The following is a 16,753-nucleotide window of genomic DNA, read 5'->3' on the forward strand; positions in this document are numbered from 1 at the left end:
CCGTTTTGTTTCTTATCATGGCCAACCTTTTCATTCTAAAAACAAGAGCATCAAAACAAGACACCGGGTGCTGTAGTTATCTTGGCCACACGGAGAAAGCATCTTATGTCAAAACCATTTTCAAATCCTACCACTAGATGCCGCTACTTTTGAATATGTGTATCAAGACCTAGCGGTCGTCACTAGCTTCTATAGCCACAAAGTCATAAACACCGCCCATTTCTACAATTGATCTTCTTAAAACCTAACCAGACTGCCAACCTTAAATTAACACAAAAAATCTAACTTTTGTAGCGAATCTGACTAGACCTAGCTAGCTAGTTAAAACGTCCTGCTTGGAACAGTTCAAGGAGAATAAATAATGGCGACGCTGGGTTCCGAGTCCCCTTGGACTGGAGGAAAACAAAGCAGTCGTAATGGAAATATAATTGCAAAGATCAGACAGAGTCAGATCGTAGGCCAGGGTTTCAGCCGAGGGACACAGGTAAGACAACTAGTGCGATGTATTGACAATGAAAGGATATGAAAAGGGGGAGCACGACTCAAGCTGGGACTTGCGTTTGCAACCCAGAGAGCTACACTATTACAGTAGCTAGCTCCACAGTAGCTGCAGGCATACATACACACACAGCATGCCGGGATGAAGTAGCTAGGTAGCTGTTTACCTGGCTTGTGGGTTAGGTGGCTAACATTGACTGGCTGTGTTACAAAATAATGTGTTAATTTACATGACAAAGTTGGAATATACACCGTAAACTAGTTACAATAAAGTGCCAGCTGACATCCTCCATGTAGCCTGCACTAGCTAGCTAACGTTAACTCTTTCGTTGATCCAGGATGCCCGTTTTAGCTAACAATTAGCTCGTTTGTTAACGTCTTGTTTCTATTTGTACGCATTTATACATTCAATTGGCATCTCTAGCTAGCTATATTACTCATTGTTGTTATATTAGCTAGCTAACGTTAAAATGTTGAGTTTGCTCAATTGAAAGTGTGCACTGCTAGCTAACTCGCTAGCAGCTTAGTTTGGCTAATATTAACATAACAGTTAGCTAACTTGGCAAGCTTGGTTATGGCTTCATCAGCGGATTTGGAGCAAATAAGCCATTACATTGTATTTTGACAGGCTGTTTCTGCCATCTATCTAACTAGGGCTAATACTGGCTGAACAGCACGGGTGATTACGTAACGACACCGGGCGCCACTTTAGTTAACATAAATGGGTGCCGCCCATTTGTGGACTGTGACTGGGCACATATAACAGGTATTTTGCCTAGTTAGCCTCCTTTGCTCAAAGGAAACTCTCATTACTAGCCAGCTAAACCTTAAAGGCAAAAGTCTTTGTCGTTCCTGCAGTATTGAAAAAATCGATTGTACCTTTTTTTGCAATTAATATTGAGGAAATGATACTCATTCAAAATCAATTGTTTACAAATGGCTGCAGTAAACTAGTTTCAAGTTTTAATGTCAAGTGCACAAGTACAGTGAAACGCCAATGGTGGCGATCTTCAAGCCACTCCAGCGGACGCTTGGCATTGCGCATGGTGATCTTAGGCTTGTGTGCGGCTGCTAGGCCATGGAAACCCATTTTATGAAGCTCCCGACAAACAGTTATTGTGCATTGCTTCCAGAGGCAGTTTAGAACTCTGTAGTGAGTGTTGCAACTGAAGACAGACGAGTTGTACATGCTATGCGCTTCAGCACTCAGCAGTTCCGTTCTGTGAGCTTGTGTGGCCTACCACTTCGTGGCTGAGACGTTGTTGCTACTAGATGTTTCCACTTCACAGTAACAGCAATTACAGTTGCAGAGCAGAAATTTGACGAACTGACTTGTTGGAAAGGTGGCATCCTATGACGGTGCCACGTTGAAAGTCACTGAGCTCTTCAGTCCATTCTACTGCCAAAGTTTATGAAGATTGCATGGCTGTGTGCCCGATTTTATACACCTGTCGGTAACTGGTGTGGCTGAAATAGCCGAATCTACTAATTTGAAGGGGTGTCCACACACTTTTGTATATATAGTGTAGGTAGTCCTCTTATCTAGGTGGGTGAGGGCAGTGTGGAGTGCAATATAGATTGCGTCGTTTATGGATCTGTTGGGACGGTATGCAAATTGGAGTGGGTCTAGGGTGTCTGGAATGATGGACTTGATATGTGCCATAACCAGCCTTTCAAAGCACTTCATGATTACAGATGTGAGTGCTACAGGGCGGTAGTCATTGTGCCATGAAGCCTTAGAGTTCTTGGGTCAGTTTAAGATTACAGACTGGACAAGGAGAGGTTGTAAATGCCTGCCAGCTGTTCTGCGCATGCTCTGAGAACACGCCCTGGAATACCGTCCGGCCCTGTTGCCTTGTGAGTGTTGACCTGATTAAAGACCTTACTCACGTCTGCCTCGGCGAGCGAGATCACCCAGTCCTCTGGGTCGGTGGGGGCACGCACGGCACGGGGTTGTTATTGTCGACGCATACATAAAATGCATTGACTTCATCTGGTAGAGGCATCTTTGGGCAGATCACGGCTGGGTCTTCATTTGTAATCTCTGCCACATGCTGCGGGCATCAGAGCCTGTGTAATATGATTCCACCTTTATTCCTATATTGTCCTTTTGCTCGTTTGATGAATCTGCGGAGGTCGTAGCGGGACTTCTTGTACTTGTTCCTGTCCTCAGCCCTAGCCTCTGGGTTGTCTGTGATAGCCCTGTGTGCGGTAGCCCTGTCCTTTATTTTAGCGCCAACCTCAGTGTTAATCCAGGGTTTTTGATTGGGGAAGCAGTGAACCGTCACTGTGGGGATAATGTCGCCGATGCATTGCCTAATGAAGCCAGTGACGGAGGTGGTTAGCTTGTTGACTTTATCAGCGGAGTCTCTGCACATATTCCAATCAGCGCTGGCAAAGCAGTCCTGTAGCATAATCTCTGATTCTGATGACCATTTCTCAACAGAGCGAGTCACGGTTACTTCCTGTTTGAGCTTCAGCTTGTATACAGGAAGCAGGAGTACGGAGTCATGATCTGATTTGCCGAATTCTGTGGTGGTGGTTGGTGATTTTTAAATCCCCTTGAATTGTATATGTGACATGAAAAGCACTTAGCTCTAGAATGACCCTTTCAGACTCCCTGCACATCTAATTCCATTGTAGTGAAATGTGACCTATTCAACTCACTACCAACTTGCCCCAAAGGCCTGTGTTGCTCCACTGATTCCAATAAAAAGTCTCAAATGGCTGTTTGAGCCTCATTCATAATAATTGAGCTATGAGAACTGAAAGTTCTATATTGTGTTCCATTTGTGATGGATTTCAGTTGGGCGTGATTTGAAATAACTTCAGACTTAACTCGTGCCAAGAGATAGTATCTGCAACTGGAATTAGGAGAGGATGTGTTTATTTGGCACCAACATCGAAGACCTAGACTTTTATTTAATCTGATTTGAGGTTGTGTGGGTGTGCGGAGGGTAGAGTAAAGTTATCAGCTGTCTGTGTTATTTTGACAGGTAACATACTAGATACATTTTCTAAGCTGTCTATGTATATTTCCTGTATTGACCATTAACTAATTGTGTTCCAGCTCCCAGAGGCTCTTCTCCAGGAGAGGGATAAGCGGGCTAAATGGCACGGTATCCCCAAGCTGCTGCAGAAGCTCCATGAGAGCAGCCATCCCAACAGTGACCTCTCCCACACACATAGTGTACTAAAGGTACCCACACAATATACACACACACCTACATCAGCAAAGCTCCTAGGCTTTAACCTTGCTGAGTTTGGGCCATTTACTCTAAGATTAAGACTAGGCCTAATTATCGGTTCTTTGTTACAGGAACTATCCTCCCTACTTTCCATGGAGGCGATGTCTTTTGTCACAGAAGACAGGAAGAGTGCTCAGGAATCCATCTTTCCCATCACATACACATTTGACCTCTTTGGTGGAGTAGATGTAAGTTAACATACTGTTTATTATGCGCTTTTCACTCCTACAGTGGGGAAAAAAAGTATTTAGTCAGCCACCAATTGTGCAAGTTCTCCCACTTAAAAAGATGAGAGGCCTGTAATTTTCATCGTAGGTACACGTCAACTATGACAGACAAATTGAGAAAAAAAAATCCAGAAAATCACATTGTAGGATTTTTAATGAATTTATTTGCAAATTATGGTGGAAAATAAGTATTTGGTCACCTACAAACAAGCAAGATTTCTGGCTCTCACGGACCTGTAACTTCTTCTTTAAGAGGCTCCTCTGTCCTCCACTCGTTACCTGTATTAATGGCACCTGTTTGAACTTGTTATCAGTATAAAAGACACCTGTCCACAACCTCAAACAGTCACACTCCAAACTCCACTATGGCCAAGACCAAAGAGCTGTCAAAGGACACCAGAAACAAAATTGTAGACCTGCACCAGGCTAGGAAGACTGAATCTGCAATAGGTAAGCAGCTTGGTTTGAAGAAATCAACTGTGGGAGCAATTATTAGGAAATGGAAGACATACAAGACCACTGATAATCTCCCTCGATCTGGGGCTCCACGCAAGATCTCACCCCGTGGGGTCAAAATGATCACAAGAACGGTGAGCAAAAATCCCAGAACCACACGGGGGGACCTAGTGAATGACCTGCAGAGAGCTGGGACCAAAGTAACAAAGCCTACCATCAGTAACACACTACGCCGCCAGGGACTCAAATCCTGCAGTGCCAGACGTGTCCCCCTGCTTAAGCCAGTATATGTCCAAGGGTATATAACAAAGTATTGAGAAACTTTTGTTATTGACCAAATACTTATTTTCCACCATAATTTGCAAATAAATTCATTAAAAAATCCTACAATGTGATTTTCTGGATTTTCTTTTCTCATTTTGTCTGTCATAGTTGACGTGTACCTATGATGAAAATTACAGGCCTCTCTCATCTTTTTACGTGGGAGAACTTGCACAATTGGTGGCTGACTAAATACTTTTTTTCCCCACTGTATGTTCTGTGTTGTGGTGGAAACTTATCAATTACCAGTTTGAATGTCTTGAATCAGCCATGTTACCCCATACTGCAGTGTCTTGTGTATCAGTGCCTTCTGAGATATTATCAGGTGAGATATGTTTGTTCATTGCCGCTTCTTTTTCCTCCAATCAAAGCTGCTTGTAGAGATCTTGATGAGGCCTACACTCACTATGCAGAAGAAGAAACCTAAAAGTAAGCAGAAAAAGTCTGGTCTGATATAACCTCAAAGGCTGCACTTTTCACCTAGGGGAACATTGATATTCATGAGTGTGTAAAAAAGGTATACCCAAATGCACTTCAGCCCAGCTTAAATTAAAAAAGGGGGATCAGGTGCTCAACTGAGGGACTTGAAAATCCAAAAAAACATTCCTTACCCCAGGATACTTGAACTGGTGACTATCCGGGAGAATAAAGAACATTCATTGTGTTTTGTCCCTGCAGTGAATGATGACTTGGTCAATGACTGCCTTAGTGTTCTTTATAACTGCTGCATATGTGTAAGTACCCTTGCTGCAGAACATCACTTAAAATAAAAAACATGTCTGTCTTTTCATATGAACATTCATTAATCATCAAATCTCTCCCCTAATTTTCTCAGACGGAGGGGGTAACAAAGAGCCTTGCAGCCAGAGAATACTTTGTCCTGTTTCTCTTCACCTTGATGACGAACAAGAAGACTTTTCTACAGACTGCCACTTTAATCGAGGATATTCTCGGAGTCAAGAAGGTCAGAGGAACTTTACAACAAAATCTTGTACGATATTGCTCACCTCAAGAGAGTTTGTGGGTTTGCGCTGGGTAGAGATTTTGTATCCATGATCATGTTATGCCAATGGTGACCAATATGTTGGTCCTCTTTCTGCCACAGGCGATGATCCAGTTGGAGGGGATTGCTAACCTGTCTGGTCTGGTCCAGAGTTTTGACCAGCAGCAGCTGGCTAACTTCTGCCGTATCCTCTCCATCACAGTCTCAGAACCCGACATGGGGAATGACGAGAAACACACCCTGCTGGCCAAGAACGCCCAGCAGAAACAAAACGCTAGCCTCTCACATGCAGAGGTCAACCAAGGTAGGACAGAGACACAGAAACACAATGGAGAAATTACCTTTTTCTTTAGCTCAATTACCCTTTCTTATGGTCTTGTTAAAGGATTGGTTTGATTCATCTGTTGATTTGTAGTACTTATTTTATTTGATACCCTTATTCTGTCCAAAAGTTTTCTCAGCGCTTAACCTAAAACTGTTGTAGAGTACATGATCAATGAATGAGCCCACTCTGCCTCCCTGTTCCCAGTGACCCTCCTAAACATCCCTGGCTTCATCGAGCGCCTGTGTAAGCTGGCCACCAGGAAGGTGTCTGAGGCCACAGGGACGTCTAACTTCCTGCAGGAGCTGGAGGACTGGTACACGTGGCTGGACAACGCCTTGGTGCTGGACGCCCTCATGCAGATGGCCACGGAGGAGGCTGAGCACACCAGCACAGGTCAGCAGCCTCTTTCCTGCTCTGTACCACTGCCTTAAACATCAGTTATCTCTGAAAATGCTTATTTATAGTACTATACAGAAAAAATCCTGGACATCTCTGTTGTCATCTCGCCTCTGTTGTCACCTTAGAGGTCTTCACGGATCCACCTGTAACCGAATACCCGATACCCGATCCGGGACCCAGAATTCAAAATAATGTCACGGGTCTGGGTCAGATCTGATATGAATGTCACGGGTCTCGGGTATGTGTAATTTTAACTGACTTGTCTGGAAGGGCCCGCACAGATTTGAATGTGACTGCTGCACTAGAGAGAGAGTGAGAAATTGTATAATTTTATGCTGCTGCTCTTGCTTTTCATGAGAGTGGCGCGTGTAGCTTGTTGTTGGCCAATCATAAGTAATCAAAGCGGCAATAGGCTACAGTCATAGAGCCTATGTGTGGTAAAAGTTAGGAGATATCTAGTCAGGATAAGCTACAACGACCAAGAGCCAACAGGCAGGCTGCTACTTAATATTCTGAATGGAGTTGTTGTTATTTGTAACTGCCGGATGAGAAAGCGCATGCACTGCAGCCTCAATTAGCCTAGCTAGCTAACGTTAGCTAGCTTAACTAGCTTCTCCCAGTTTGATGCAGTCAAGACAGGTACTACGTAATCATATTAGATGACAAATAACCTAGCTATGGCAGCTATTAGTCTACTATAGCGCGAGTCAGCTTGGTTGCTGTCTCTCCCGTCCTGCTCCCCGTGTCACTCGCTCATGGTACGGCCCCTCCCCTGCCTTGTAGAGCAGCACCTCGCTCTCCCTCCTCATGCTTTATCATCTCCGGGTAATAAAGTAGGTTAAAAAATGATTTTTCTGCTGCTTACCACACTGATCGGACCGGGTCTGTATCCGACCAGGTCTATACGGAATGGGTCTCTATATTTAAAAAATATATTTATGCATATCAGGTCCGGGTGGGAAAGCCCCTGGTCCATTTCATGAAGACCTGAAGACCTCTCCGTCACCTACCCTTGTACCTCTGTCGATCTATGAACTTCTCATTTAATTTTTTTATCCTATTGTGCCTCCTCCACAGAGTTGTCAGATGAGAGTTCGTTGGCCACCAGTCCTCTCAGGCACCGTTTGCCCCAGTCCATGAAGATCGTCCATGAGATCATGTACAAGGTGGAGGTGCTGTATGTGCTCTGTGTGCTGCTTATGGGTAGTCATAGGAACCAGGTGAGGAGCTGGGGGCCAAAACAGACAACTCACCCAATGCAGGGCTCTCTCAGGAGTAGCCACTCCTGTCTTTTTGCATGTATTTGACCACTGTGTCTCTTCCTCAGGTACACAAGATGCTAGCAGAGTTCCGTCTGATCCCAGGTCTCAACAACTTGTTTGATAAACTAATCTGGAGGAAGTACACCTTGTCCAATCACGTGGCGCATGGCCAGAATGAGAACTGTGACTGCAGTCCGGTAAGCAGTGCACACATCTCTCAATGAGCTGTCACTGGATGTTTTTTTTAAATTCTTGCTCTGGGTTCATATTACCATTGCAGTGTTATAAATTTTTTTATATCAATCACTCTGATTCTGTCCTTCCCTTAGGAAATATCCTTCAAGATCCAGTTTCTGAGGCTTCTCCAGAGCTTTAGCGACCACCATGAGTGAGTAACCTTCAAACAGTCTCTCTGACTAAAAGTTCCCTGCTAGCTTCACTTGAATTTAACACACAACTTTTTAATTTATTTCAGGAACAAGTACCTGCTTCTAAACAGTCAGGAGCTTAACGAGCTGAGTGCCATCTCTCTGAAGGCCAACATACCGGAGGTGGAAGCCTTCGTCAATACAGACAGGTATGCATAATCTGGTCCTATCATCTGTTCCCATCATTGACTCCACCCTCAATACGTCACACTACAGTGCAAAAGAGGAATTATGTTCTTTGAAAACTCAAATGAAATACCATATTGTGTGTCACACTATTGCCCTCTCCCTGTCTCCTTGTGCTCCTGCAGGAGTCTAGTGTGTGATGGGAAGAAAGGTCTCCTCACGCGTCTCCTCACTGTCATGAAGAAGGAACCTCAAGACTCCTCCTTCAGGTTCTGGCAGGCCAGGGCAGTGGAGAGTTTCCTCCGTGGAGCCACCTCCTATGCGGACCAGATGTTTCTGCTGAAGAGGGGGCTGCTAGAACACATCCTGTTCTGCATCATAGACAGTGGCTGTAAGTCCAAAGACGTCCTGCAGAGCTACTTTGACCTGCTGGGGGAACTCATGAAGTTCAACATCGACACCTTCAAGAGGTTCAACAAATATGTCAGCACAGACGACAAGGTGAAGGTGAAACCCTTTAGTAAATAGCAACCCCCTCAATGTGAGAGGACCCTGTCAGTCCACTCATTGTCCCAGAAAATGCATGAAATAATGCAATATAGATTATTATAGTCAACCTTTTAAAAGTCTTTACATTTTAGTCATTTAGCAGACGCTCTTATCCAGAGCGACTTACAGTTAGTGAGTGCATACATTTTCATACTGGCCCCCCGTGGGAAACAAACCCACAACCCTGGCGTTGCAAGCGCCATGCTCCACCAACTGAGCTACAGGGGACTGGGGAAAGTCATCTCATTGTACCCAGAGTTGTGTGTGTTCTATAATGCTGTGTGTCTCATCCCTCTGTTCGGCTCGGCTGCAGTTCCAGACCTTCATGACCCAGATCAACAGTTCCCTGGTGGACTCCAACATGCTGGTGCGCTGCATCATCCTGTCCCTGGACCGCTTTGAGAGTCAGACAGAGGACGTAAAAGGTAAGCACCCACTGATTTCCATAGCAAGTGAATGGACCAATGAGAGAGGGTCAGATGTATGATCTCATGCTGCCAATGTTGGAATGAAGTCAAACCTTGAGTGCATTATAATGGTGTTGTTCCTGATGTAATTGTTGCCGACTGTGGTCCTGCAGTGGTGGAAGTGCTGTCCGAATGCTGTCTGCTGTCCTTCTTGGCCCGGGTAGAGAACAGACTTTCTTTCCTCTTCAGGCTGGTCAACATCATCAACGTGCAGACTCTCACACAGGTCTTGCCTCACACTTTCTCACAAACACCAAAACCAACACACACACACACAAATCAGCCCACGAGAAAGAAGAAAAATGGACAACCTTTAGCCCTTGATCATGACTCTGTTACATTACATTACACACAAGTCATTGGACGAAGACGTCTTCTGTACGGGGGAGTTTTGTTAAGACCCCCGACGCCCAATCTGAACATTAACACGCGGTACGGTTTTGGATTTATAAGGACCTTATCTTTCATATCAGTGATTATTGACGTTTCTAAAAGTTGAAACAGTGTCAGGATTGTAGTTCACATGAGGTGGTCGTGGGCAAAGCTAATGGCAGAAAGCTGTAGGGAGAAGGCAGACTGCCACCTAGAGTTTTCGAGAGCAAGACAACCTTGTACCTCTCTTTTAAGATTAATGTAGCCTCAGTTCTGAGGGTTAGAGGCTGTTGTTCTCCCACATGTGCTGCTGACCTGTCCCCTCTGCCCTGCCCACCCCCTGGCCCAGGAGAATGTGAGCTGTCTGAACACCAGCCTAGTGGTCCTGATGCTGGCAAGGAGGAGGGGCAAGCTGCCCTTCTATCTCAAGGCCCTGAGAGAGAAGGAGCATGCAGAGAAGTACCCCGGCTGCCTGCTCAACAACTTCCACAACCTGTTGTGCTTCTGGCAGTGTCACTACCTCAACAAGGACAAGGACAGCACCTGTCTGGAGAATGTGAGTGTCCTCTTCTTGGCCTGCTCTGTCCCAAACAGGGAAACACCGTCAAACTCACCAATAGTTTATTGTACGTTCAAAATATTTTTCCTACAAATGTTATGTGCCCACCCGATCAAGCCTGCTTTCTCCACTACACTATCTTGTTGCAGCCTGTAGACTGGCTGGCCTGTCATTAACTAGCCCCATAAATTATACTATGTTTTCATTAGGCAGTCCACCACCTTTTGTTTAATAAAAACAAATACGTTTTCTAATGAGAAACTTTTCTGTAGAAACCATTTCTGGTGTTGTGCAAACAATGTTCAACTTGACATCTTTTAATGCTCCGAAGTAGCCCTTTCCAGTCACACACCGTCATCCCGTATACAGGTTGAAAATGGCAGATGTCATTGATACAGTGGGGAAAAAAAGTATTTAGTCAGCCACCAATTGTGCAAGTTCTCCCACTTAAAAAGATGAGAGAGGCCTGTAATTTTCATCATAGGTACACGTCAACTATGACAGACAAAATGAGAAAAAAAAATCCAGAAAATCACTTTGTAGGATTTTTAATGAATTTATTTGCAAATTATGGTGGAAAATAAGTATTTGGTCAATAACAAAAGTTTCTCAATACTTTGTTATATACCCTTTGTTGGCAATGACACAGGTTAAACGTTTTCTGTAAGTCTTCACAAGGTTTTCACACACTGTTGCTGGTATTTTGGCCCATTCCTCCATGCAGATCTCCTCTAGAGCAGTGATGTTTTGGGGCTGTCGCTGGGCAACACGGACTTTCAACTCCCTCCAAAGATTTTCTATGGGGTTGAGATCTGGAGACTGGCTAGGCCACTCCAGGACCTTGAAATGCTTCTTACGAAGCCACTCCTTCGTTGCCCGGGCGGTGTGTTTGGGATCATTGTCATGCTGAAAGACCCAGCCACGTTTCATCTTCAATGCCCTTGCTGATGGAAGGAGGTTTTCACTCAAAATCTCACGATACACAGATCAGTCGTCCTGGTCCCTTTGCAGAAAAACAGCCCCAAAGCATGATGTTTCCACCCCCATGCTTCACAGTAGGTATGGCGTTCTTTGGATGCAACTCAGCATTCTTTGTCCTCCAAACACGACGAGTTGAGTTTTTACCAAAAAGTTCTATTTTGGTTTCATCTGAACATATGACATTCTCCCAATCCTCTTCTGGATCATCCAAATGCACACTAGCAAACTTCAGACGGGCCTGGACATGTACTGGCTTAAGCAGGGGGACACGTCTGGCACTGCAGGATTTGAGTCCCTGGCGGCGTAGTGTGTTACTGATGGTAGGCTTTGTTACTTTGGTCCCAGCTCTCTGCAGGTCATTCACTAGGCCCCCCCGTGTGGTTCTGGGATTTTTGCTCACCGTTCTTGTGATCATTTTGACCGCACGGGGTGAGATCTTGCGTGGAGCCCCAGATCGAGGGAGATTATCAGTGGTCTTGTATGTCTTCCATTTCCTAATAATTGCTCCCACAGTTGATTTCTTCAAACCAAGCTGCTTACCTATTGCAGATTCAGTCTTCCCAGACTGGTGCAGGTCTACAATTTTGTTTCTGGTGTCCTTTGACAGCTCTTTGGTCTTGGCCATAGTGGAGTTTGGAGTGTGACTGTTTGAGGTTGTGGACAGGTGTCTTTTATGCTGATAACAAGTTCAAACAGGTGCCATTAATACAGGTAACAAGTGGAGGACAGAGGAGCCTCTTAAAGAAAAAGTTACACGTCTGTGAGAGCCAGAAATCTTGCTTGTTTGTAGGTGACCAAATACTTATTTTCCACCATAATTTGCAAATAAATTCATAAAAAATCCTACAATGTGATTTTCTGGATTTTTTTTCCTCAATTTGTCTGTCATAGTTGACGTGTACCTATGATGAAAATTACAGGCCTCTCATCTTTTTAAGTGGGAGAACTTGCACAATTGGTGGCTGACTAAATACTTTTTTCCCCCACTGTACGTGCCTAAATTGGAATGCAGTAGCTGGTACAGTAACATCCTATACATGACGTCAGGGCTCAGGCTCTTCGCTTCACATCACTGGATGGGTTTTGACTGACAGCCGTAATAAACTTGAGCACCGTGCACGACAAGAAGATGCCCCCATTCCTTCCGCTAATTAGGGTACTTTTGCACACACATTTGTTGTTGCCTGAGTGAGGGAACTGCTGTAAATCAAGAGGAGTCAATGTCTTCTGAAAGATGAGACGTTGAGGATTATAAGAAACACTGCTTTGATGTCAATGTCATACAAGCAAACCACACCCATGAGTCCAAATGTGCACTTCACATTTCCATATTTTAAAACATGTACATTATTAATGTTTATGATCGCTATGCTTGATCCACAGTTATAAGCATGACATGGCGTCATGCCCTGGGTTGTCCTGAAGAGAATTAGCATATGTTTGTCGTATTGTGAAGAAAATCAGCCACGGAACACGCACTTGAATGCACTCATGACTCCATTCTATGTGCACCAAAATTACATCCTGTTTGTCTGAAGTGCCTTTTGAAAGCCTAATACTGTAAGATCGTATTTTATAACTTAGCTAGCCATGTTGGCAATAGAATAAGCTTTCAAATGATGACCAACTGACCCAGATCGCAATTTATAATGGAATGTTTTTGGATTGCGCAAACAACAGTAATTGTGTGATGGTTGGGACGCAGGAGCTGTGTTCCAAACAAAAAGCTAAAAGAGTGCTTGCTTCAGTTCCTCAATGGCAAAGCTAGGAGAGCTCAAAAAAGCACCTTAAAGTTGAAGGCTCTTTCCTTGAGTCATAAAAGTGCATTGAAATGACTTAGGAACTGTGCACAGTTTGGAGAGGTGTGTGGCCACTTGGAGACACCAGTTGGACCTCTCACTCAAACCCTTGTCATTGTTTTGTCTTATCTTGCACCTACTCCAAAATGTCAATTAATTTACTTATGTTACTGAATGTATCTATGGTATTTTCAGATTTCGTTATTGACAAATGCTGTGAAAAGTACAGTAAATGTAAAATGCACATAAAATCAACAATGTAATGTTTGGATTCAGTCTTGTCAGGTGAACTGTTGTCCTCACCTTTTGGTCTGATAATTTCCCCATAATATCCAAAGTGTTCTCTTTCAATTGCTACCATAGTCATGCATATGCTTTTTATAGTTCCTCTGTTATAAACATTTAAATTTAGCCCTATCCATATAGGACCATTTCCACGAGTGTAGGGGGTTAATGGAGCATGTAGCTAGCTACAATTCCCACGTGGGGCCAGTATAAAAAAAAAAAAAAAAGAGAACTAACTCACTAACTGTAAGAGCGTCTGCTAAATGACTAAAATGTACCGTAAATGTAATTCAAAAGGTGAAAAATGTGGGGAAGTGAGTTAATCTGATCTGTCTTTGCCCAGAGACTGGGGGTCTTCTGAGTAGGCGTTCTAGATGTTTGCGGGCAGAGGAAAGTTTAACATCAGGATTTTTTAAAACCATGAACGCACATCCCCTTCTCCTCTTTGGGGAAATTGTCTTTCACCAGTCTAACGCTCTGTTTGGTTCTCTCCCTCAGAGCTCCTGCATCCCCTTCAGCTACTGGAAGGAGACAGTATCAGTGCTGCTGGGGTCAGACAGGACTTCTCTGTGTGCCATAGCCAGCTACATAGATGAGCCCTTCATGGACCTGGACAGGGACCTGCTGGAGTATTAACCCTAGGAGAGTTTGGGCTGGGCTTTTGGGGGGTTGCTGGGGTATGGACACCTATCATGGGTGATGCACCCGCCAGAGAGCATAGCCAGATCAGGGGTCACCCAGCGACCTGGAAGTGCTATGTGACTGCGGCTGGACACCGACTCGCCGCTATGCTGTCTATAACTTGGCCAGGAGGCCGTTACTGAAGATGAGAGTGGTGATTCTACGATCCTGGGCATCTTCACTCCTTTTCTCTTTGGAGGAGAAGAAGAGAGACTGCACCTGTCTGTCTGTCTCATACCCCACATTAAATAAATATACATTTATTGGACCTTGAAATACTCCTTTGTTGGTGGTTTGCTTTAGGTGAAATCAAATGGAACCTTTTATATATTACATAAATATATGGAAAAATATATATATATACGATGCAACAAATGAGATAGAGAGAGAGAGATATATACTGAACAAAAATATAAACGCAACATGTAAAGTGTTGGTCCCATGTTTCATGAGCTTAAATAGAAGATCCCAGAAATGTTCCATACACACAAAAAGCTTATTTCTCTCCAATTTTGTGCACAAATTTGTTTACAGCCCTGTTAGTGAGCATTTCTCCTTTGCTAAGGTAATCCATCAGGTGTGGCATATCAAGAAGCTGATTAAACAGCATGATCATTAGAGAGTTGCACCTTGTGCTGGGGACAATAAAAGGCCACTCTAAAATGTGCAGTTTTGTCAACACAATGCCACAGATGGCTGCTCATCATGACTGAATGCAGAGGTGGCATCAGTCTTGTCCAGTGTTCTTTTGAATGAACAGCATCTTCACTGATCTGTATGGATGTTAGTCTGTCTCTTTTAGGATGAATCTAGTTGACAAGTGCTTGTGGCTTTACTCAGCCTGTCCAGGTAGCTTGTGGATGTGTTGATGGTTCACGTTCTATTGGGCCATGTGGTGGGTGAGATGGGGCTTTGGATGGGAGTACCACTCACCAGATGCCGCCAACCCATCCATGACTTCACCCAGTGACAAGGAACATTTTTCCTTTCTGTTTTTCAGACATTTTTGTTTGCGTCTTGTTAAGATAATTTATTTAAGTTCTAAATAAACTGTAGAGAAAAAATTGCACAGTTGTAATTGTGTTAATTGTTTATTGTATTTTAACACTTGTTTTGTTTATTGTGATGAAAAATACATTGTTTTCATTTTGTATCAGACTTTGTATCCATCAAATTAAAGGTGGTTTGATAGAATAATAAACTATGCAGGTTCTCGTGTTTAAACCCACTCTCTCTGTCCCAGACACTTCTGACAACGGTTCCATTTTACATTTGAGTCATTTATCAGACACTCTTATCTAGAGCGACTTACAGGAACAATTAGGGTTAAGTGCCTTGCTCAAGGACACATCGACAGATGTTACTGGCCCAACGCTATTAACCGCTATGCAACCTGCCGCCCTAAGGTTCCTTAAAACCTCTAAGCATGAATGGCCTTCAACCAAACAGCCACGCTGTGCTGCATCACTTGATTGTTCCTCCCCCAGTTGACCACTAAACTCGTGACTTCTCTTCTCTCACCACAAGCCTAGACTTTGACAATCTTCATCCGTCTTTGTGTGATGATTCTGTGCTTGGTGTCACCTCTAATGTGATTGGCTGTAGGGGGAATGGGTGTGGTCATGTTGCTATGGCTAGACTGTGCTGACGTTGCCGTGGAAATGGATGCTGAGCTGTGTAAACATTTTGCATCTCTCCAACAAAAGAACGAGAATCCAAGAAAATGACTAATGATTGAGCTACCTCATTCTTCAACCCAGCACCATATGGATTGAACCACTTGTCACTCACAGAGTGTGTCGAAATGGAACTAATCATGTAAAAAATATATATATTCAACCTCTTTGATTGTTCACTTGAATGAATGTATAAAAGCAATCTGTTCATAATCTGGTTTGCCCTAATGGAAAAAGTTGGTAGTGCTACATGACCACATGCTTTACTATGATGTGTGTTTTCACAGCGTTTGGCTTCTTTACCTTCCTACACTTCACCACTACTTCATGTGGATGACTTGTGTTGATGTAAATCATGGATGGAGCCTGCAATGTTCATAAAAGTTATACTGGTTCAGCACCATTTACGTCCTGTGTGTCCAGTTTTCTCTGCTTTTAGTGTTTGGAACAGAACTTACCGTGAGAACTGCATGCATGTTCCACGCTCTACCAAGAGACATGATTGCCTGTGGAAGCCCATATTGTCCGTTTTCTTATTTGGCATCTGGTGCAGAGTGGATGACCTACTTAAAAAATATGGTCTTAATGAATTGCGAGATCTAACTTTAAAAATCTAATGCACAGTACTGTTTCTAATACTAGCCCTCCTTAACAGCCATAAATATGTATTGTTGAAACATTGTACATATAGTTGGTTTTGTGCAGATTTGCTTCACACTAAGAAATGAAGGACACTTCAGAAGCAGGCTTCATACTCTACATCCAATACATGTTTAGAAACAGTTAAAGGTCTGACTTGATATTTTGATTAAATTTCTAATTGGTGCTTCATTATTTGAATTTGAATGTACTACCCTTATTAGTTTCCTTTGTTTGACTCTGTGTGTGGTCTAACTGAGTGACTGGGTTAAAAAGCATGATGGTGTGTGTATACCTAGAGAAATTTGATCAGCAAACCTGTATCATTTAGACTTTAACATGTTTTCTGAAACATGATCAAATCATTTTTGTATGTGTAGCTTTTGCTTTGACATTGGATATTGGGGTGGTAATCATATGAACACTTGTTTGTAATTCAAAAATATCACACT

The 16,753-nt window shown here is 43.5% G+C and overlaps 1 protein-coding gene across 2 annotated transcripts; it reads left to right on the forward strand.

Annotated features, from left to right (window-relative positions):
• Positions 1–182: 182 nt before the first annotated feature.
• On the forward strand, positions 183–14,388 carry LOC121574999 (short transient receptor potential channel 4-associated protein). 2 transcript variants are annotated; one of them, XM_041887751.2, is made up of 17 exons: positions 183–484; positions 3,569–3,697; positions 3,818–3,934; positions 5,122–5,179; positions 5,429–5,484; positions 5,586–5,714; positions 5,856–6,057; positions 6,283–6,471; positions 7,555–7,697; positions 7,805–7,936; positions 8,069–8,127; positions 8,215–8,316; positions 8,479–8,800; positions 9,156–9,267; positions 9,423–9,535; positions 10,031–10,237; positions 13,804–14,388. In XM_041887751.2, the coding sequence occupies exons 1-17, from the start codon at positions 362–364 to the stop codon at positions 13,939–13,941; spliced, it is 2,331 nt and encodes a 776-aa protein (XP_041743685.1). In that variant the 5' UTR covers positions 183–361; the 3' UTR covers positions 13,942–14,388. The 2 variants fall into 2 exon arrangements, with proteins under 2 accessions (XP_041743685.1, XP_041743686.1); XM_041887752.2 differs by having other exon boundaries at positions 8,479–8,794.
• The last annotated feature ends 2,365 nt before the right edge of the window (positions 14,389–16,753 follow it).

This window comes from Coregonus clupeaformis, chromosome 10 (assembly GCF_020615455.1).
Source record: "Coregonus clupeaformis isolate EN_2021a chromosome 10, ASM2061545v1, whole genome shotgun sequence".
Taxonomy (NCBI): Eukaryota; Metazoa; Chordata; class Actinopteri; order Salmoniformes; family Salmonidae; genus Coregonus; species Coregonus clupeaformis.